A 20,083-nucleotide genomic window follows, 5' to 3' on the forward strand; every position below is an offset into this window, starting at 1 on the left:
CAACCAGGAGGAGCAGGACAACAACATCCGTTTCCGCTTGCCACGACATCCCGTCAAGTGCGGCAATCGCATTAGAATGCGCAGCGGACCTGTCCTTCGTACCTCGTCCTTCGCCTCGCATCCTTTGCATCCTTTGCACGACGGATGAGCTGGCAGGTGCCACTGTGCTCCCTCCTCGATCATTGCACTTTGGACTCCCCAGACTCCAGACTCTAACACAATGCCAGCCGGGGGCTCCAGCGACTCCTGCTCGCTGCACTCATTTAATTGCATTATGCCGCAGGCTGTCGCATTGCCCTGCAAGTTGTCCTGGCACTCCGGCACTCCAAAGACACTGCATTAATTTGCATGTGAAAAACTGCAGTCCCGCTGTTGCTTTTGTTTTTCTTATTTTTGTATTTTTATTGCTGCTCTCTGTTTTTGCCCAGAGTTAATGAAGTCAACAAGCTGCGGCTGCATTTCGTCAGACTGAAAAGCTTCAGGCCAAAAGGATTGCCGGGAACAATGGGGAAATCACATGGCTTTAACAACTTGAAAAAGCTCATGTTTTACTCGAATGGGTAGCTAAATAGTTTAGCATCCTTAATGTCACAGAAATCTCAGCAGGATGGTTTAAAAATTTGCCTTTTTTCGTTCAATACGCGCTTGCCTTTTTAAAAATGTAACTACATTTTCGGGATCAAATTATTAAATATTTGTTTTGATTTCAAAATAGTCATTTATAACAGAGCTCGTCTATAAGTAGATATTTACATTTGTATTAACACGATTTAAAAAAAATTGTAGTGGTTCAAAAATCTTAAAAAAAAAGGTATAATAATCTGTATGACTCTGAAAATAATAAGTAGGGTCTTTCAGAGTTCTTCTTTAGGGGCTTAAAAAAGTTATAAAGGCTTTCATTTAGAATTTGGTTATTGGTATTACAAAAAAAGGGAACAAAAATCGCAATCGTTTTCTACAACTACATGTTTTTAGCTTATGCAACATAGGTTTGAACTTACTCTATAGAAAAATCTACCTACTAAAATCACATTAAATTGTGAAACAATATTTGTCTGTGCTTGTGACGAGCAGCATATGGTTCTCATCTAGTTTCTGGCAGCAAGGTGAGTCTAATTTGTGCCCACTTAGGAAGTGCTTCCGACATAACCAGGATATGTGAGCTCGGGCACCGAACCTTCTTATGGTATTTCTAATGGTCTGATGGGCATTCGCAGCCATGTCATTGTTGCGGTAACCGAAGATATAGATGAACTTGCCGGATTGGTACTCGTAAACGCGGAGGATGGCGAAGGGAAAGATCTTGCGCATCTCCTGGTAAACCTGCCATGGCCTGAGCGACTGCACCTGGTTCAGCAGTAATTCACGTTTATTCAGGGATGTCATCACCTTGATGGGGAGGTTCATCTGGAGGAATCGCTTGGGCAGACTACAATTTGTAAGGGTTAATATTGCAACCCCCCTTGAAACCATAGAAGAAAACTTACTACTCCATTGCCGCCTCTTTTAGGGGCGGATTGATATATTGCAGGTAGGCATAACCGCGACTATTACCCGCATAATCGATCTTGAAGCGCAGGGCGTAGATCTCACCCAGTTCGCTGGCCAGCTGCACAATCTTCTCCGGCGAACTGCGCCGGTCCCTGGGTATACAAGTTAAGTAGAGCTGCCAAAAGAAGAAGTCAGCACTTAAACTTTGAAACATCTGATTTTAGTATTAACGAACTTACCTCACCCTCTCCCTCCTCCAGCGCGGATTTCAGATCCTCATCAAGGACCTGACGCGTGGTTATGGAAATAGTGCCATTTACCTGACTTGTGCGATACTGGCTCTCAAAATCCATTTCAAACAAAAAAAAGAAAAACAACACGCGTTACGCGTGCGCAGAAAAATTACGAAAAAAACAGTGTGACCAAATTAGCTAAGTAACCAATTAAAGTCACGGCGTTGCCAGATGGTTTAAAATAAGTTTAGATATCGGATTATTCAAATTTTAAACCGGCTAAGAAAAATAAACATTTTGCTTATGAAATTATTGTCAAAAGCAATGATTTCTGTGTAATTCTCATCTGTTCAACACGGGTATGCCATATTACAAATAGCAATTTTTATAAAAAAAATAAATATCTCGAGAAGACCCCGTCTTTTATTAGCCTTCCTGTGAACTCTGACTGCACTATAACTAAGGTATTCTATTTTTGCGAGGTACGTTATGCATTTACTTTACTTTTTCTAACCGCTTTTTGCATGTCAGGCCATTTCTTTGCTCTTGCCTGCTTTTTGCTTTGTTTTGACAGGCTGCGCGTGCTTTTTTCTAGCTCATGTTTAACAATATAAATTTATGCAGGCAGGCAGGCGGGCATTTGCAACTTTTGCCAGCAGTTTGCCACAAGCCGCAGCACCTACGTATCCACGTTGTTGTTGTCGTTGCGGTTAAGCCGCCCATTCAGCCACCACCCACCACCCACCACTCACCACCCACTCACCCCACCATGGGGCATCTTGATGGAGGTTGCGGTGCACTCAAGTGCCTGCTGCCGCTGCTGCTTCATTTTCCTAATTTATACGCGCGCTGTGCTAATGAAAATTTACGTGGCACGCAACCGCATACTGTTTTGTTGCCGCTGCCGATACACTTAGAATTACAGGTGTACTTAAAAATAATAAAATTGAATTATTTTGGCCAGGAATAATTTTTTCAGATTTAAAAAGCAATTACAATTTCTAGCAAGAACCAAAATGTTATCAAAAACGCTTCTTAGGCCTGTGTTTAATTTGGAAATATTATGTTGTCCATTTTTCTTTTAGATTACATTATTAAAAATTAATCATATTTTTATTTATTCTATTTACAGTGTGCTGTCGCTGCTCCTTGAGCTTGTTACCCAGACTTGGGTCCACCACTTGACGCATCCCCGAGAAACCCTGAGCTCCACTTTTGGCCCACTCCGCTTTTTGTGGTTGAGAAACGCTCGGTGACAGCCGCAGAGTAAAGCAAGAGCACCCCTCTTCTTTTCCCCTTCCCGATCTCAGTCAGCGGGCTGAGTTCATTCGAATCTTTTAAATTTTCCGGTTAAACAAAAAACAAATTTTTGGAAATAACAATAGTCCAATCTTGGTGAATATGCGAACATGGCATCAATAGAACCAAGCGAGGAGTTACTGGATCGCCATTTCAGACAGCAGGTGGCCGTTTACAAGGATGTTGATCAATCGAGGGCCCTGCAATCAGATCGCCTAATCATGGCCATGTGGATGAAGGTATTCGAGAGGACTCCACTCAGCCAGAAGTTGGCCCGGAACAGTCTGATGCTCCTGATGCATGGTCACTTGAAGGACTTTGGCTTTCTCAAGGCGCCGTTCACGGATGTGCGGAATTGCAACCGGAATCTGAATGAGTTGGTGGATGAATACAAAGGTCACCCATGTAGGAAGGTTAATTCCCAGGAGAAAGTCAAAGATTGTACCAAAAATATTGTTCTACGAAATGAGCAACCTCTTTCCCGTACTGCGTTACTCAAAAGAACTTTCAGTCACATTCCTCGGTCTAGAAAATTAGAGCCCATTAAAGAAGTTTCCGAACCCTCGGAAATGGAACCCAATACTCGCTCCATTTCCTCCCAATCAAATTCCGATTCCCAGAGGACCTGCTCTGAATGCGCCAATGAGGCGGAAATAAAGAGCGTTAAGCAGAGAATTCAAGCCTTAGAAGAGGAGCTTTCGAAAAACGATCAACATCCTTTGAGTGTAAGTTCCATGGAGAATGTCAGAAAAAGCTACGAGAAAAGTTCGAGCAACAGTGGGGATTCAGCTGGGAATCGTGAAAGCGAGAGACCTCGTTCCTGCATCCCCCAAGTGCAAGAGAAACTCAAGAAGATAACCAATGTAATAGATCAGGTGACCCGTAGATCGAGTGCTGTGAAAAACCTAAAAGATTGCTTCGAGGAGATGGCCGAACGCTTGAGAAACACAGCTGAAACAGCTGAATATTCGATTCCCATGGGGAGCAGGCCAAAGAATCCGCCCCCTGTGCCGCCAAGGCACTTTCGAAAAAGCACGGAGCAAGTTCCTGCTCAGATGACCCGACAAACTGGAGGGCAATCGCTACCCCCTCAATTTTTCAAAGATAAAACCATTCAGGAATTGTTAGTTCGCCGTGAGAAGCTAAGGGTACAGTGTTTGGAGTACTACAACTTGGATGGCACAATGAAGGATGTGAAGGATATGCCCCTTCCCCCAAGCGACACCAAGCGAACGGATCAGCGAGTTAAGGGATTCATAATTGGAGCCTATCGGGCATTGGAACGTCTAAAACGCTGGCGCGGAAAACCTAATCAGTTGAAGTTGTTCCGAACCTGCTTTCAAAGATTTCGGGGACTGAAGGATTTCTGGAAACTCCAAGCTCTGGATCGAAGATTCGAGCGGGTTGTTCTCAGGTGGCATCGAAAGAAGATAATCGTATGCCATCAAAACACCTGGCGTCGTTATCGCCGGAATATCCTGATACAAAAACCATCACCCACTGAGGCGGATTTGCAGCAGGTGCGCCACCAGTTGGAACTGCAAGAGGAACTGCAGCGGGAGCGAATGGTTCACCTGGCGAAGATCAAGGAACTTTGCAAGACCCACTGCAGCGGAGTTATCCAACCGGATATCCTTCGAAAGATGCTAGGTCGCCTGAACGACGAGTACGGCCAACTGGCCGGAGATCTGAAATCAGTCGTCCGCGAGAAGGAGCAACTATTCCAGTAAATAACCCTCCGAAATCCGTAACTTTCCTCGCACCTGTTTTTGTAATTGCCTTTGCACTTGTAACAACATTAACACCGCCAGCTGCGCTGCTCATTAATTAATTTAAATACTACGGTTTATTAAATTAAAAACCCCGTCGAAAAGGAAACAAAGCAAAGGGACTTTTGGGACGAGGGGAGGCTGGGAAGAGTTGATGCTGGAGATGACTACACAATAAACAAACAATCTACTCGTAAACAGTAGCTATTTTTTAATTATGCAATGTTTCCGTTGCAGCTTTGCGAACAACAAAGCTGAGCCTGCTTAAAAGGGTTGAATGGACGGGGAGAATACCCTTTTTGATATCATATGTTTATATAGAAATTAAATACATTAAATAAAACAGAATAAGGGATAATTTCTTTCATCAAATATTATTCCAGTAATATTAATTTAAAATATTTCTCAATATACTTATTATATTGTTTTTTCTAAACAATTAGAAATGCTTTTGAATCTATCATGTCTATAACATAAATATATATTCTAAATAAATTTGGTTCTTGTTTCTTATTACTTCCCTATCTATGTGGCCTTCACTTCTTTCAGAACCCATAAGCCCCCATTATCCCCTACTTACACAGGGTATCAATAACAAAGCGAAATACAAGAAAAATGGCTGCCAGCTGCGACTATTTGCCATTTTGTAAGCTAGCTGGGAATTAGCAGCAAAACCAGCCAGCTAAAAAACAAAAAAAGGGCGGAAAGAGGCAAGGAAAAACTGTCGCTAAAAGCAGTTCTCCAAAGTACTTTCCATCGAGTTGGCTGGGCGTGGTCAAGCGGAGTTGGGCACCGAAGTCCATCGGTGGTCAGTGAACTTGCCGCAACTTAATATCCGCCAGTATCGACATATATACATATATACTCGTAATTATGGCCAGCATAAACGTCTATATAATAGTGTACATGTACTCAGTTATAGGTAGGGCATAAGTGATGGCTTCATCGGGCTTTCGGTTCGCTTCGGTTCGGTTGTGAATTATGGTCTATATTCAGAAATTTGCATAGAACGCTCTTCGGTCTCACTCGCTTGTCTGCGTCTGAATTAATTAATTATTTATAGCTTGCGAAATATTCTACCCTTCGCTTTCCTAACGTTTTGGCCATGTTTGCTCAGTTGCAAATTTTGCTGTCTGTTATGGCTTAAAGTGTAGAGTCGATTGTGTGTCCTAGACCGGAGGCTTTAAGCAAGACGTCACCCTTGGGTCTTATCTAACCGAAGCGATCGCAAAATATGGTCTTGTTTCAAAGCCCAATTTCAGGCTCATGTGCATGGCAGGCACGCACACATAATTATAATTTTTACAACGTCTAAATAAACGCAAATACTTTATGCACAAAAGCAGTTTTCAAGGGGGGCTCGGTACTGTAGAAGTAGTGAGTCAGGTAGGGCGGTTCTACGTACCTGTAGTAATGAATGACAGTCCAAAGAAGGCGGCGCGACATTCGCTGCTGGCTATTAATTGTAGGAAAACAAAGGGTATCAAACAGGGACGTGAAATCGTTTAGCGTTTGGCCAACTTTGTGACGCAGCCGGAAATAGAGCTAAATTTGGAGAAAGTTAATTCAGAGAAAGCGAAAGGATGGCTATTCAAAATATGTTGCTACTTTATAGTTCGCAGGGTTTTTGTTTTCGATTTTATATTTTAATTTTGTATTTTAAAAGTAAATTGTTCTTTGTAAAGACCCTTTTAACAAATCTATAATTATAATTTTAAAAGCTGACACTGATTCACATAATTTCTGACTGATTATAAAATTAATCGTCCAAATCTTTCGCTCTTTAAATAATGACAATTTTAAATGCTTTATTATTTGAGAATATTTGAGAACCTAACAAATTTTATGAATAATCGAAATTTCCAAAGTTAAATATTTAATTTTTGGTTATCATTATTTTAAATTACATTTTAATAGGCTTTTTATGACCCAATGAGTATTCTGAATTTCATCAATTTAAGTTCTTTATTGATCGTTTTCTTATATTTATTCTTTCTCAGCAATTTCAAACAGCATTAAGAATATAATTTATGCCACTCAGCGCGCTCAGGTCTAGCAATATTAATGATGGCACAACTTCTCCGGCTCTCTCCCCGATTCTCCCCGATTCTCGGTGATTCTCTTCGCCGGTCAGTCCCATCCAGCCATCCAGCCAAAGGCTATAAATATGATTGACTAGCCGGACCAATCGAGCAGTAAAATTTTGAATTTCGTTCGCAAAGCCAGCCGGAGGAGCAGTAATCGAAAGGGAGCCATGTTGGTCAAGGTCTTAATGGTGAGTGTGCCGAGCTGCGACCGGATATATATGGATATTTCAAACGTATCAATAATCCTGCCAGCTCGCATTGCTCGCGGTCCTGAGTCAGGCGAAGCCCCAGCTGTTGGTCACGACGCCAGTGAGTTATGCAACCGGAGCGGGAGGCACCTGGCTGGCCCCCTCCCCCTCCGCCGCCTACTACCCGGCCTATGCCAGCTATCCGGCCTACGCGGCGTATGCGTATGCACCGGTTTATGGCGCATACGCCACGTATCCCTACTACTACCCGTATCTAAGGCGCTGAATCAGATTCCGATGCCTCTGGGCTGGTCAACTTAAATATTCAGTGAATTTGTAGGCAGTCCTACTGTGTAAAAATTTATGATGTTTTACAAATTACAATTTTAATTAAGTAACGGAAATTGATTGTAAAAAAATTATTTTTATCATTAACAATTTATTGTTGAATATTTTTGTGCTTTTGACTAAATCCTAATCCAAAATGAGTCTTTAAATTATAATGGAAAGATATTATTTTAGAGTTTCAAGTGCCTGTGGAAACATTTTTGTTTTTTCGACTTAGTTTTGGTCTGAAAAAATACATTTTATTTGTTGACCATTTATTTTAACAATCAGTTGAATGTACAGGTCTCTCGATTGGCCATGATTTAAATTCCATATAATTTTATTTAAGTATTAATATTTTTGAAATTTTTACAAATGTCCAAATATAAATAAAAATCTCTTAATACCGAATCAAAAACATCAAGAAACCACTAACAGATTAAACAAACTCAAGGAGAGTAGAACTTAAAAATAATATAAATTCGGATCCCTCAATGTGAATACTTTATGCCACTCTGCTTGTGTGTTGTGTGCTCGGAATAATCCTGTTGCTGATGTTTTATTTCCCCTCGCGCTTGATTCGATTTGGCGCCTGAAATCAAAGCGGCATAAATACATAAAATGATAAACAAATCAATAAATGGCAAGAGGCATCATCTACCTTTGGCCGGGTTCTGTGGGATTTTCCATTTGGGTTTTCTCTCTGCCAGCATTTTCCGACCCTTGTCGTCCCTCAAATTTGCTTACATCTGCGCATATTTTCACTTGCACGTCTTCTGTTGGGAATAGGGAGTTGTGGGAGGGAAGAGGGGGGTGACTACGGAGTATGAGGTATTCCGGGGAAAGCAGGATGTCGGTGAGTATCTTGGTAACCCGCTACTGATTTACCTTACGTGTATAAATCTTTTATTCATGTAATCCATTTGAAAAACACGTTTGCACATGATTGTGTTCGTTTCGAAAAAAGGGAATCTTTCTAACATATGTACAATATACACATATATGTGTGTATGTTTGGGCCAACCGACGTATGTGCGGTCCGTGTGTATTTGATTTGAAAAATCGTCAAAATTATATAAAGTGAATACAAATTTCATTTGCTCGGTTTTATTGCTTCGCCAGTTGCCATACAGACTTTGCTTGCCAATTGCCTTTGCTACAGCGCTGGCAATCAAAATAGTCGCACTTTGACTTTGATTGCAAATTAACGATGATCTTTTGATTGGCAAATATGCTTTGGGACAGCCAGTGTAAATAAACGGATTCAGGTCAAAAGGTAGATCAATGAATCATCAAGTGAGAAAGTTTTCTTCTTTATTTGTGATTTATTTTTGGTTAATTTGGTATACTATTAATTGGGTTATTATTTTAATATTCTATGCTTTTTATTTGAAACCCAGAAAGTTTTGCTCATTATGCTAACAGAAAATCCCTTCGAAAAACTCGCCCTTCTGCTTATCATATTTTCGCTTACCTTTGACAACTTTTGGGCAACAAAAAAGGGGCAAAAAATAAAAAAAGAGGACGACAAACACGATAGGGCGACAACAAGTAATATTCACCATGGAAAGGCACAAAAAGTTGCCGGAGCTCTCAACGCAGTTTTATTGAATAAAAGGTCATTAAATTTGGACGCTATCTGTTGCGAGAACTTGCGAAAATGGAGCAGCCATTTTCCCTTCCCCCCTGCGTGGATTTTACTAGCCTTTTCCGCTTAGGTAGCAAACTTTACAACTACTTGGCATTTACCACCTGAGCGAGTCGCGGAAAAAGGGGAGAGGGATGAAAGTTATGATAAGGAGCAGCAGGATACCGCCGGGGGGCAGAAGGCTCCACTCGGGCCTTTCAACGCGCAGGACAAAGTCAAGCAGAAAACTTGACTGGAGCCGCTGGCTGCGGACAGGACGAAAAGTGGGAGAGTACGCGCAGGAAACGCTGAAAGGAAGCATATTTCACATAGAAAAGAAATCCTTTTAAATGGAAAGTTTAATCCTGGCCAAGGCAAGGCGCCGATGCAGGAGGAAAAGCGCGGAAAAGGGGACGCCAGATGCCAGGCTTTCGATAAGAACTAAGCTGAACTGAACCGAGTGGAAAAAGCGGAGTACAAATTGCTCCCCATCACTGCTCAAAGCCAAAGGAGTTCATTTTGTTCGGGAAAATTGCATAGCGGAAGGGGAAAGTTGTACACTAAAAAATAATACTAACTATCAGGGGTATCAGGGGGTTCAAAGCCCCCAATTCAGGAGAAAAGTGATGGGATATTGGGTATTATGAAAATTTGCTAGAACAAATTGGTTAAGAAGACACCCTACCACCAGATCTTTAATGCAAATAGCTTTATAAAAGTGAGATGTGCTTTGCTTAATTGAAAATAAATTGAAAGTTCATCTATTTAAGGATTATTAATTTTGTTAATTCCCTTTAGGTTTACGAATTTAGATTTTATCATTTATAAATTGTTAGGAATTGGTTTGTTTAACAATTAATGATCCTCTATTGTTTTTGATTATTAAAAAGCAGGAATATATAATTATAAACTTAATTTAATTTAATGAAAATGTTGGTATTTAAATGTGATCCCAAATTTGTAAGACGTTGTAATTAAAACTTTCAGTGTGAATACTTTTAAAAAGAAATAAAATTCTCGGTTTCGCTGGTATGTACAATTCTTTATTTACACAGATTGGTCAAGATGGGATTCGCAAACGGCCTGCTTACTTCTTCAGCAGAACGGGAGCAGCGGCGGCGATGGGGGCGGTGTAGGCGGCTGCCACAGGGGCGGCGATGGGAGCTGCGAAGGGGGCGGCGGCATAGCGGGCAATGGGGGCGGTGTAGGCGGCAGCCAGAGGAGCGGTATAGGCGGCAGTGTAAGCGGCAGGGGCGGCGTAGGCGGCAGCAACGGGGGCGGTATAGGCAGCGGCAATGGGAGCGGTATAGGCGGCGGTGTAGGCGGCGGGGAAGGCGGCGCTGTGGGCCACCGTGTTGGCGGTGTAGCTGGAGGCGTAGGGAGCCACGTAGGCGGCACTGCCCACCACAGCCGGAGCGGTATAGGCCAGAGGAGCGGCGGCCAGAGGAGCCACGATTCCGGGCTTGGCAGCAGCCACGGCCACAACAGCGAAGAAGCAGACGGCGAACTGTGGATGGAAATTCCCCTTAATTATTTAATCCTTGAAGCGGAAAAGAAGTCCTTTAAGAACTTACGAATTTCATGTTGATTGTTGATTGGGTTTTTGGTTGGCTTGTAGTGACTACTTGAAGCTGTGAGCTGGATTTGATGTTGAGTCGATCGGACTGGCCAGTTTATATAGTATAGTAGCCATACTACCATAGCCACTTGGACACGAAGGCCGCGCTTATCCATGCAGCTGGCATCGCTGACAGCGCAGCTCAAAGTCTTTGACTCCGTTCCAGTTTAGTGGGCCAATACGATACGATCCATTGTTGGTGCACACGCACACTTGGCACGTGCCGGGCCTAATTCGATTTGACTTTGCTAACGCGGGGCTGAGTAATTGAAATGCGTCAGCCCACAGGGCGGAACAAAGGCCGTAAAGCAATTATGATCGCAGAATCCCACTTGAGGGGTGGCTATCCAAGTGGCGGAGAAACTTGATGGATGCCTCAATTATTCAGGAATTACCAACTTATGGAAGATAGAGAGATCTTCTGTCGGTGGTGCTCAGATGATAGGGAGCAATGGAAGCTAGAAGGTGTATCTTTCAAGAGGAATCGTCTAAAATTCTTCACTAAAAAAATATATAAATCCTTGCTATATAATAAGTACGTATCACTTATAAGTTATAAGTTAAAACATTTCTGAAACAAACTATAAACCAAAGCTAAAATCAATTTTCAGGACTAAAAATTTGTAAGTTAAATTCATTTTAATAAAAACATATAGGTTTCTAACTTACAAATATTCACTTTTTATTATTTCAATGAAAATTAAAAAAACTGGTTTTGTGATAATATATTTTTAAATTTTCTCAAGCCTTTTAAAATTTGTATTCCAACCATTTTTCCTTTTTTTTAAGTTCAATACAGAAGCTTAGCAAACTTTTAAAACTCGACATTTAACTTAAATTTCGCATAGAAACTTCGACTGAAATTAAATGTATTAATTTCAATCCACCAAACACTCGAATGGGTTCTCGGCTCTGAAATTTCGAAAAGTTTCAGCCACCCCTGGCATCCTTTGCCGAGGTTTCCCACATCCTTTCTCCTCTTTCTCCCCTTTCCCCAGGAAAACAGCTTTGTTCTCATGAATAATTTGTGGAAACCACTTAAAGGCGGCCGCCCTCTTCTTTGGCTGCCTGTTCCGAATGTCGCTGGAATTTTCTGGACGAATTCAAACCAGAAATTTTTTAATAGACTTCATCTTGATGAGGACTCGGGGATACGGAAACGGCTTAGGCCTTTTCCAGAGGTGGGGTGTCATGTGTGTCGTTCGCTTTTTACGGCACTTAAACGACGCATTAACGCGCACGCACAGCTGCTGCCACGCCCCCTCTATCTCGCCTCCCTCCGCCTCGAATCCTGATCCTGATGCAGACATAACCCCGGCCAAGTCAGAGGCAGTTGCGCCTTTATTACGGCAATAAACTCAACTTGGGACGGCGACTGGGCAAAAAAAAAAGCAAAAGTGCCGCGAATATTTCACGCAACTTGTTCAAAGTTCCTTGGTGCTGCCCTGCATAAAAAAATGTTCCCAGGGTATCTAGGTAAATTACAAATCCTTGGTCCTTGAGATAATTTATATATTTAAAAAAACAACATAACAATATGTATATAATATTAGTTATAATTTATTTAATATTTTGAATAATTAAAATTGTAATTCCTGGACAGAATAAAACCAAGGATATTTCCAAGTCGAGTTGGTTTTTGGACTCCCTCTTCTTTTGGCTTCGAAGTCCTCGTTCCGAGCTTTTTGTCCCTGTCAAACGGAGCGAATTTTTGTGCTCGGCTTTTTGTGGAAATTTCTTGCTTTTTAATTACTTGCCGGCACTCGTGGATACATATACATCATCCCCGGCTCCCGGGGGACTGCTCTTTGATATGGTCCCCGTTCGGGCCACTCGAGAGTTGCGGGCACTGCACTTGAAATGGCTAAAAAGGAGATCGACGGGTGGCTGGGGGAGGGGAAGTGCCATCAAAGCTTTTAGGCGGATTAACCAATATAATAATTTCAGTAGCAAGTCCTCGCCGCAAACTTGACAATGAAAGCAGCCTGTTGGCCAGGAGGGAAGTCAAGTGTCAAAACAAATATGTTTGCCGCCTGCGGTTGCCGGAGCAGTTTTCAATCCGAGGCGAGGCTGCATGACTGTGCATTTAGTAGACACACCCATTCGCAGCCACATCCACGTCCACGTCCGCATCCACATCTCTAAAGGATCCCGGCGCATTGGCAATAGGCTGGCTCGTATGCACAGGCACATGGCAAACACTTGAGCCGCACAAAAGGAGCGAAGGAAGCGGCAGGATGCGCGCCAAATCCTTCGCCAGCAGCATCATCATCATCGGCAGTGGCTGGAAAGCAAACCAAAGGAACAACTGGCAACAATTTGTTGTACTCCAAGAAAAAATTACCAGCATTGTAAAATAATTTTAAAATTATAAAGTATGCAGTATAGTATAGTACACTATTTTAAAAAATTCAAGAAGGTTAACCTACTTTCAAAAATCGAACTTTCCTAACTCAAATTTTATGTAGTTTGAACAAATCTTTCTATAAATCAAAACATTCCATAACTCAAATATCCCTTTACCTCGAACCAAAAAAAAAATTGGTAACTAAAATCTCTGTAATCCCAAATTCTTCAAGAGAATATTTTACCCATAAAATCTTTAATAATAAAATCGTTCAATACGAAATTCGGTCTTACAATTATTTGAATTTCCGAGAGTTACACAAATTAAAATTCTTTATATAAAACAAAGATCTTATCAAGTTTTAATATAACTTCAGAAATAATAATAACTAAAATAATAACTAACTAACTAACTAAAATATTATAGAATAATATATAATAAATAATAATAAAAATATATAATTTTTGAGGTTTCCGAAAGACTATTAGAATAATACGGATTTACAATTTGCTCCACGTTTTTTCCAGTATTACTTTGCCACACCCCCAGGAATAAACCTCCCCTTTGAGCAGAGCTTCTTTAAGTCCCCTTCCCTGGCATTTCATCGGCCACCCGCCCACCAATCCATTGCATTGCTGAATTCGCGTAATTGGCATTTTTAAGCAAAATTCACGCTTCAACACTTTTTCAAGTGAGAGACTGGCACTGCCGGAGTATCTGGATATGTGTGCCTCGAAAGCCCGCGAAGGAGTATGCGGAACTGGGTGGAACTGGCTTTGTGGCGGTGCATTCTTGCGAAGTGTGCTTTACCACACACGGCAGCCTGCACTCGATATTTCTAATTAGTGAGTTTTAAGCTCTTTGCCCGCAATTTGCGACATTTATTAATTAATTTCTGCCATCTGCCAGCGGTGAGTGTGGATTACTAGACAGAGCAGTGATTAGCCGGATTTATTGTGGTCCATTAAAATAGGCACACAGTAATGGGGCGGAATAAACTGATAATTTCCTGATGACGCGCTGGAATACCATCCATAAATCAATTGGTTAAACCCGCTAGACCTATTAAATTGTAAACGCATTGCAGCCGCCAAGGTCAGGGACAAATCGCCAAGCGATTCGAAGTAACGGACGCTCAGGCACGCACCAAAAATAAGACATGGCCAGGTCTAGACCACGAATATTAAAGAAACTGAAAAAAACAGTAGCCAAGAATTGCGCATGCGCAACGTCAATCGAAAGTCGTTGACTTGGCAGCCATCGATGGCTGATCTAAGTTCGTGATCCGCATGGCCAAGCAGATCGAAAAGTGTAAGTGGCTATAAAAGAGCCGTGCAGCCCTCAGTTGGACATCACACACCAATTGGCCATCCACCAAGTGACAATCCAAAAACAAACCAAATCCATCAACATGTTCAAATTCGTAAGTACAGAGGATCTATTTAGAACAAGGGCTTATCATTGTGAATAGAGATTTTAAAGTGGCGTTAAAAAGAAAAAATTAAAGAACTGCAAGATCTTAAAATCTAATTATAAAGTTATAACATTTTGACATATTTTTTTTTTAAGTTCTTCCTCTTAAAAAATGTTTAAAAATTAAGAAGCAATCCTTGATAATTTTGTTGAAATAATCAATTCCATTAAAAATAGATTTAAATAAATTTGGTTTACATTTTTTAACTAGTAAATTAATAAGTAATTTAACACTTCCTTTAATTTATCTAATATATTAAATGTCCCATTTTAGGCTGCTATCTTCTTCGCTGTTGTGGCTGTGGCTGCTGCCAAGCCCGGAATCGTGGCTCCTCTGGCCGCCGCTCCTCTGGCCTATACCGCTCCGGCTGTGGTGGGCAGTGCCGCCTACGTGGCTCCCTACGCCTCCAGCTACACCGCCAACACGGTGGCCCACAGCGCCGCCTTCCCAGCCGCCTACACAGCCGCCTATACCGCTCCCATTGCCGCTGCCTATACCGCCCCCGTTGCTGCTGCCTACACCCGCTTTGCCACGCCCTATGCCGCCCCCTTCGCTGCCCCCTACGCCGCCGCCTACACCTCCCCCCTGGCCTACAGCTCGCCCTATGTGGCCCGTCCCTACGTCGCCGCCGCTGCCGCCCCTCTGCTGCTGAAGAAGTAAATCAATGGATTTTGAACACTGTACAAAATATTGCCCCGTGAGCTTGGCTCATGGCTTGGCATTTATTTTCTCTGTACCCCCACTTGTGATGCATTAAAAATCTAAGAATCTACTAAAGTCAATTGTTTTTTTATTGTTTTGTTTTGGGCTTGCTTAAGTTAGCTACAACAAAATTATCCGAAGTTTGGGCGACTTTTTATAAGACTTTTTTAAACAATTTTGGTCCTAAAATAAAATAGTTCTTTAAACGAATACCATTTTTGTTCAGCTGTAAAGCTTAAAGTATTTTGTTAAGACTTAAAAAAGGTATTTAAAATTATTCCTTACCAACTTAAAAATCTTCATGGTCCCTTTGACATTCCAGAATAGGTTTTTAATGGATTAGCATGCGCAGCGTTTGCCCCCACACATTTAAAATGCTCAATTAGCGAGCGGTTTTTTGCGGCCATTTGAGCTAAGCGTTCAATTATTGCTATGTATATGTCGAGGCTGCGGATTGGGGCTGAATATCAATGAGGATGAACACCTCTTTCATCTGCCATGAAAGCTTCAATGAGTTTAGATGTGTGTATGTCCTTAAGTCAGAAAATCGAAATTACCGCAGCAACCTCAAGCCACCAAAATATGGGTTAGCATCCCCATTTCTATAAGCATTTCTCCGAAACCCAAAACCCCAGCTCAAGGCAAACAAACATCAGAGATGACAAGCCGGCTGGAAGCAGTAAATTAAAATTGACACCTGATGCTGACACAATTTGAGAGGCCCGTCGAAGGCCGACTTGGGTTTACTTGACTTGACTTGCCTTCAGTGCCGAAACTCCCGGCGCTAATGAGGCCTGAAACCAAAATGCGTCAACAGTTCGGCTCAGGAGGCTCCCGGCTCCTGATGGTGATGATGATTTTGATGACATTCGAATAGGGCGCTCCATTTACCAGCGTTCATTTGCCTCTCACCCTCCCCCTCATCAACCAGCAGAGATTCGCCCAACTCATTGCTTTCGAGTACTTAATCATTATTAAATGCCATATGAAGTGCTCGGCTGAACACTTTAGTGAAGAGACTTCTTTGCGAACGTGGTGATTTCAGAAGAACATTTAGTTAATGAATTCGGGTCAGGGGTTTTCGCTTGGATTTCTGGCCTTGATTTGAAAGCCGACTTTAGAATTGTGTTATTAAGCGGTTTTACAGAAGTGAATCTATGCTTGAGGGTACTTGTGAGCAGTTGAGATAATTTAATTTTAAACTAAAAAGATTTCTTAAAAGTAGATGATCCTGTAATGCATGTACGATATTAAAATAAATATTTATGAATTAAAAAATAATTATTATAACAAATTATGAGTTTAGACTTTAACACATTTTATTATTTCCACACTTTCTATTGATATTAGAAAGTTGATGTTAGAGGAGACTTAATATCATATGGGACGTGACCAATGTTTGCATTTAAAAGTTTTTCGGTTATTGGTTTTTGGGGGCTCCGTTGTCCCAAATAAAAGAAAAGAGTTTGAGTTTATTGTTGACTTGGTTAAATGCGGCTAAATGGCCGTAAATGACCAGCAACAAAAAAGCACTCTGCCATTTTGGGGCAGCAACAGGCTTCCCCAACTTCTTGGCCAAAAAGGATGTGTTTTGGCAAACGGGAGCAAACATAGAAGGGTTAAAAGTTTAAGCAGTGCGTGATTCCAGGGTTCCTGGGTTCCTGGGTTCCTGGGTTCCTGGGCTCCCCTGTGCGAAAACTTTCTGCATATGTTGGGAAGCTGTCCGCCAGCAGATTACCGCAAATTTTGCGCTTGAATAATCGCCGGGGAAAGGATTGCGTGCGAAAGAGATGGGCATGGAAGCCAGATGAGACGGGTGTAGCCAGCATCCACTTTCATTACAAAATATCCGACAGCCCGTAAGAAACTTCTTGCGGTTGCTTTTGTACGAAAAGCACATCGAAATGTAAGCAAGGTGCACTTAAAATTATAAATGATCACTGTAAACTTGGTATTATTTTTCTGAATTAAAAGGTCTCATGGGCTTACATTGGTTTTAGTTATTTTTTACATTTAAAATTTATTTGGGTTTCCGAAACCACATTTAAACAACATCTTTAATTGGCTAATCGATAGTTCCCGTATATTACATTATTAAAATAAAAATAGGTTTACCAAAATATAATATTAAATAATTATTAAATAATTAATTATCTTGTTAAAACTATTATTAATTTTTCGGATTAGAATTTGATTTTATATTTATATGGATAAAAATTGTTTACAGTTTAGGGATATAAAGTGAAGATGAGCAGTAACAACAAAGCGGAAATACCTCATTACAACAAAAAGTCGTTGGGATCTTATTCTGCTGCCTTTTCTTCCTCTTTTGCTTCCTTTACCTCCATTGCGTTGGAATTATGCGGCATTGTCTAAAAATGAGTTTTCGTTGCTTGTTGCTATTTTTACGTTTCATCGAACAAAAGCAAAGTACCTTGCCGTAACAACAACAATAACAACAGCAACAGCAGCAAGGGAGAGTAATAACAAAAACAGGACGAGCACAGTGAGGACACGAACGCGAACAAAGAGCTGAAAGCTGGCAAACATGAAGCATTAAGCAAGCTTCGGCTGCAAAGGATCTGGAAAAGGAGCAAAGGGAAGACAAGCCACAAAACACTCTGCGAAGGTAGCAGCCCAACGAACCATCACTGCGTCACTGCATCCTGAGCCCCGCCTCCCTTCCTCCCATCTTCCCAGGTCATCAGTGCATCCCACCCTCCTCAACGCAATCCTCTGCCTCGAAACCTCCAACCCCTCCATTTCGCATTGCTGTACGTAGTTTGCAGGGAGCGCATTACGCACGCATTCGTGACGTGTAATGCTCAGCAGTTGGCAGGCGACAAAAGGTGTCGAGAGTATGGGGATTCATATACTTTAAATTATTTGGGAAATCTATTCAATTAAAAAACAAGAGAAAACGGTATAGTCGAGTAATTTGAGATGGAGATAAGCAGTTGTCAAAGCTCCGGGCGCCATCTAGCGGCTGTTTTATTTTTTGATCATAACTTTTTGATTACCTGTCCAATTTTGAATTTTTTTTCCACATTAAATTTACATTTTTTTATTGTAAAATTTACAGGTTTTATTGTAAAGTTTTAAGTTTTGATTGTTTAATATATACAGTTTTTTTGGCACCTACAATTACAGTTTTTATTACAAAATATTTTGTTATTGTAAAATATACAGTTTTTATTGACTTTTTTATAATTTTTACAATAAATCCTTATTATAAATCAGTATTTATTTGTTGGTGATTTCCTCAGCAAAATATATCCCTTCTCTTGCGAGGGAATCGTGAAGAAAACACGGGAATAAATGTGAAGAACATTTCGTTTGACTGGTTGATTTAAGCACATATCTCTAAAATTTCAAAGATGCATTTCGTCTTTATTCAATTTCTGTCGCCTGTTGGAAGTTTTTGCGCTCGCCAAAGAAATGCAGCCGCCTTTGTAGTTATGTGCATGATGAAGAAGCGAGCTTTTTCCCTCCCTGCCCCCCCAAAACCCCTACAACCCCCGAATGGCATTCCAACCCCCTCAGAAATGCGGGCTGCTGGCAGTCGTCGCATTAAGTGAAGCACGCGGCATGTTGGATCAAAATGAAGTGCTGACAACGCAATGCTGGCAATGTCCTGGAGGACGAGGACCACTGGGGTGGGGACAACCGGAGGGGGGATGAGGTGTGCCAGGTAAGCGCCTTAGCAGAGACCACAGACCTAAACAAAGGGATGCGATGGCAATGAGGTGGCAATGTGGCGGGTCCTGCTGCTCTGCTCGATGCCTGCCACTTCAATGGCTCTACGTCTCCATATCCCTATATCCCTTCGCCCGCTCCATCCCATCCAAAAATCCCCATCTGGCACCTACTCTTCGGCTCCAACGGGCTGTTTAATTTACGCGCTGCTATTATTTTAATCTTTTGCGCTACACACAGCGTGAAATGACTTTCACCTGGCCCCAAGCTCCGGCTTCAAAGATATAGAAGCCATAGCTCCGGCTTCGGTTCCAAGTTGGGGTGGCCAGCGCCCAGAGGCGTCTTGGTCCAAAGTATTTAGCACCGCAAAACACACACAGCTATGAATGAGATAGTAGCAGCTTAGTAGCAGCATGCACTTAACCCATATTCATTATCTTAATTTAGTATATTGATAATAGTTTGTTAAGTATTTATATTTTTTAAATGACCTGCGACTTATAGTTTGTCTTAATACATATTTAACAAAATTTAGGAGTAGATAATAAAAGCGAAAAAAACGGTTTTATTGGTCTAACAAATCTAATAAAACAACCTCATGAAAACGCCTTAAACCGAAATTAAGGCACACAGTGGACATTCGATTCCAAGAATAATAAAAATTAGTTTCATCTAAGATTTAGATTTAGTTTTTTAGAACTGGATTTCCATCAGAGAAATCGTGAACATTTTTTGATTTTCAACTTTAATGTTTTAGCAGAATGGCGAATATTTTTTTGGAATGTCGTGATGTAAGTTTTAACTGTTTAGGAGTTAATAAAACCCAAAAAAACGGGTTTAAATACAATTAAAGATACTTTATTTAATAACGGTTATAAAATTATTATAAGTTATGTGAAAATCAATTAACATTAACCAGAATTACTAGAAGACTTGCCTCTACTGTGAACACACTTTAGCTTCCTACACCTGCAACTTGTTTCGTCCAGGTGAGAGGGGGCGTGCAGGCCAAAAGACAACTGGGGGCGTGGCAGAGGGGCAGATGGAGCAGATGGGGCAGGTGGGGCAGACGGACTGGGGGCTGCCGGAAGCTGCTGTCAGTTGGGTTGGCCTCAAGGTGCTGCAGGATGTGTTGTCGCTACCCATCCTCGGCATTTACCATTGCTTTTTATTGTTTTATGTGGCTGTCTTTGCCTCTGCTGGAGTGGAGTCCCTGCCCCTTCTC

General features: G+C 41.4%; 5 protein-coding genes across 5 annotated transcripts; 3 read left to right on the forward strand and 2 right to left on the reverse strand.

Moving 5' to 3' along the window:
- Nucleotides 1-723: 723 nt before the first annotated feature.
- LOC138913047 (probable RNA-binding protein 46) lies at nucleotides 724-1,987 on the reverse strand. The gene is made up of 3 exons (XM_070215283.1): nucleotides 1,731-1,987; nucleotides 1,488-1,666; nucleotides 724-1,429 (listed from the first exon to the last, which is right to left on the reverse strand). Exons 1-3 carry the CDS (start codon nucleotides 1,842-1,844, stop codon nucleotides 1,033-1,035), a joined length of 690 nt encoding a protein of 229 aa, XP_070071384.1. The 5' UTR covers nucleotides 1,845-1,987; the 3' UTR covers nucleotides 724-1,032.
- A 78-nt stretch (nucleotides 1,988-2,065) lies between these two features.
- Nucleotides 2,066-4,959, forward strand: LOC138913046 (uncharacterized). The gene is made up of 2 exons (XM_070215282.1): nucleotides 2,066-2,206; nucleotides 2,857-4,959. Exon 2 carries the CDS (start codon nucleotides 3,134-3,136, stop codon nucleotides 4,751-4,753), a length of 1,620 nt encoding a protein of 539 aa, XP_070071383.1. The 5' UTR covers nucleotides 2,066-2,206; nucleotides 2,857-3,133; the 3' UTR covers nucleotides 4,754-4,959.
- Nucleotides 4,960-6,983: 2,024 nt separating this feature from the next.
- On the forward strand, nucleotides 6,984-7,765 carry LOC138913042 (uncharacterized). Its single transcript, XM_070215278.1, has 2 exons — nucleotides 6,984-7,067; nucleotides 7,132-7,765. Exons 1-2 carry the CDS (start codon nucleotides 7,047-7,049, stop codon nucleotides 7,351-7,353), a joined length of 243 nt encoding a protein of 80 aa, XP_070071379.1. The 5' UTR covers nucleotides 6,984-7,046; the 3' UTR covers nucleotides 7,354-7,765.
- Nucleotides 7,766-10,108: 2,343 nt separating this feature from the next.
- LOC138912943 (as-peptide 126) lies at nucleotides 10,109-10,651 on the reverse strand. The gene is made up of 2 exons (XM_070214972.1): nucleotides 10,596-10,651; nucleotides 10,109-10,528 (listed from the first exon to the last, which is right to left on the reverse strand). The coding sequence occupies exons 1-2, from the start codon at nucleotides 10,602-10,604 to the stop codon at nucleotides 10,109-10,111; spliced, it is 429 nt and encodes a 142-aa protein (XP_070071073.1). The 5' UTR covers nucleotides 10,605-10,651.
- A 3,692-nt stretch (nucleotides 10,652-14,343) lies between these two features.
- Nucleotides 14,344-15,120, forward strand: LOC108067361 (vitelline membrane protein Vm26Ab). Its single transcript, XM_017156339.3, has 2 exons — nucleotides 14,344-14,409; nucleotides 14,734-15,120. The coding sequence occupies exons 1-2, from the start codon at nucleotides 14,398-14,400 to the stop codon at nucleotides 15,118-15,120; spliced, it is 399 nt and encodes a 132-aa protein (XP_017011828.3). The 5' UTR covers nucleotides 14,344-14,397.
- The last annotated feature ends 4,963 nt before the right edge of the window (nucleotides 15,121-20,083 follow it).

Source organism: Drosophila takahashii, chromosome 3L (assembly GCF_030179915.1).
Source record: "Drosophila takahashii strain IR98-3 E-12201 chromosome 3L, DtakHiC1v2, whole genome shotgun sequence".
Lineage (NCBI taxonomy): Eukaryota > Metazoa > Arthropoda > Insecta > Diptera > Drosophilidae > Drosophila > Drosophila takahashii.

Bases quoted from the DNA above. Each gene is read 5' to 3' on its own strand.
- LOC138913047 (XM_070215283.1), bottom strand. From the start codon at position 1,844: ATGGATTTTGAGAGCCAGTATCGCACAAGTCAGGTAAATGGCACTATT. The intron at 1,667-1,730 runs GTAAGTTCGTTA...TTCTTTTGGCAG, and splicing joins TGGAGGAGGGAGAGGGTGAG to CTCTACTTAACTTGTATACC. The intron at 1,430-1,487 runs GTAAGTTTTCTT...TACAAATTGTAG, and splicing joins AAAGAGGCGGCAATGGAGTA to TCTGCCCAAGCGATTCCTCC.
- LOC138913046 (XM_070215282.1), top strand. From the start codon at position 3,134: ATGGCATCAATAGAACCAAGCGAGGAGTTACTGGATCGCCATTTCAGA.
- LOC138913042 (XM_070215278.1), top strand. From the start codon at position 7,047: ATGTTGGTCAAGGTCTTAATG. The intron at 7,068-7,131 runs GTGAGTGTGCCG...TAATCCTGCCAG, and splicing joins TGTTGGTCAAGGTCTTAATG to CTCGCATTGCTCGCGGTCCT.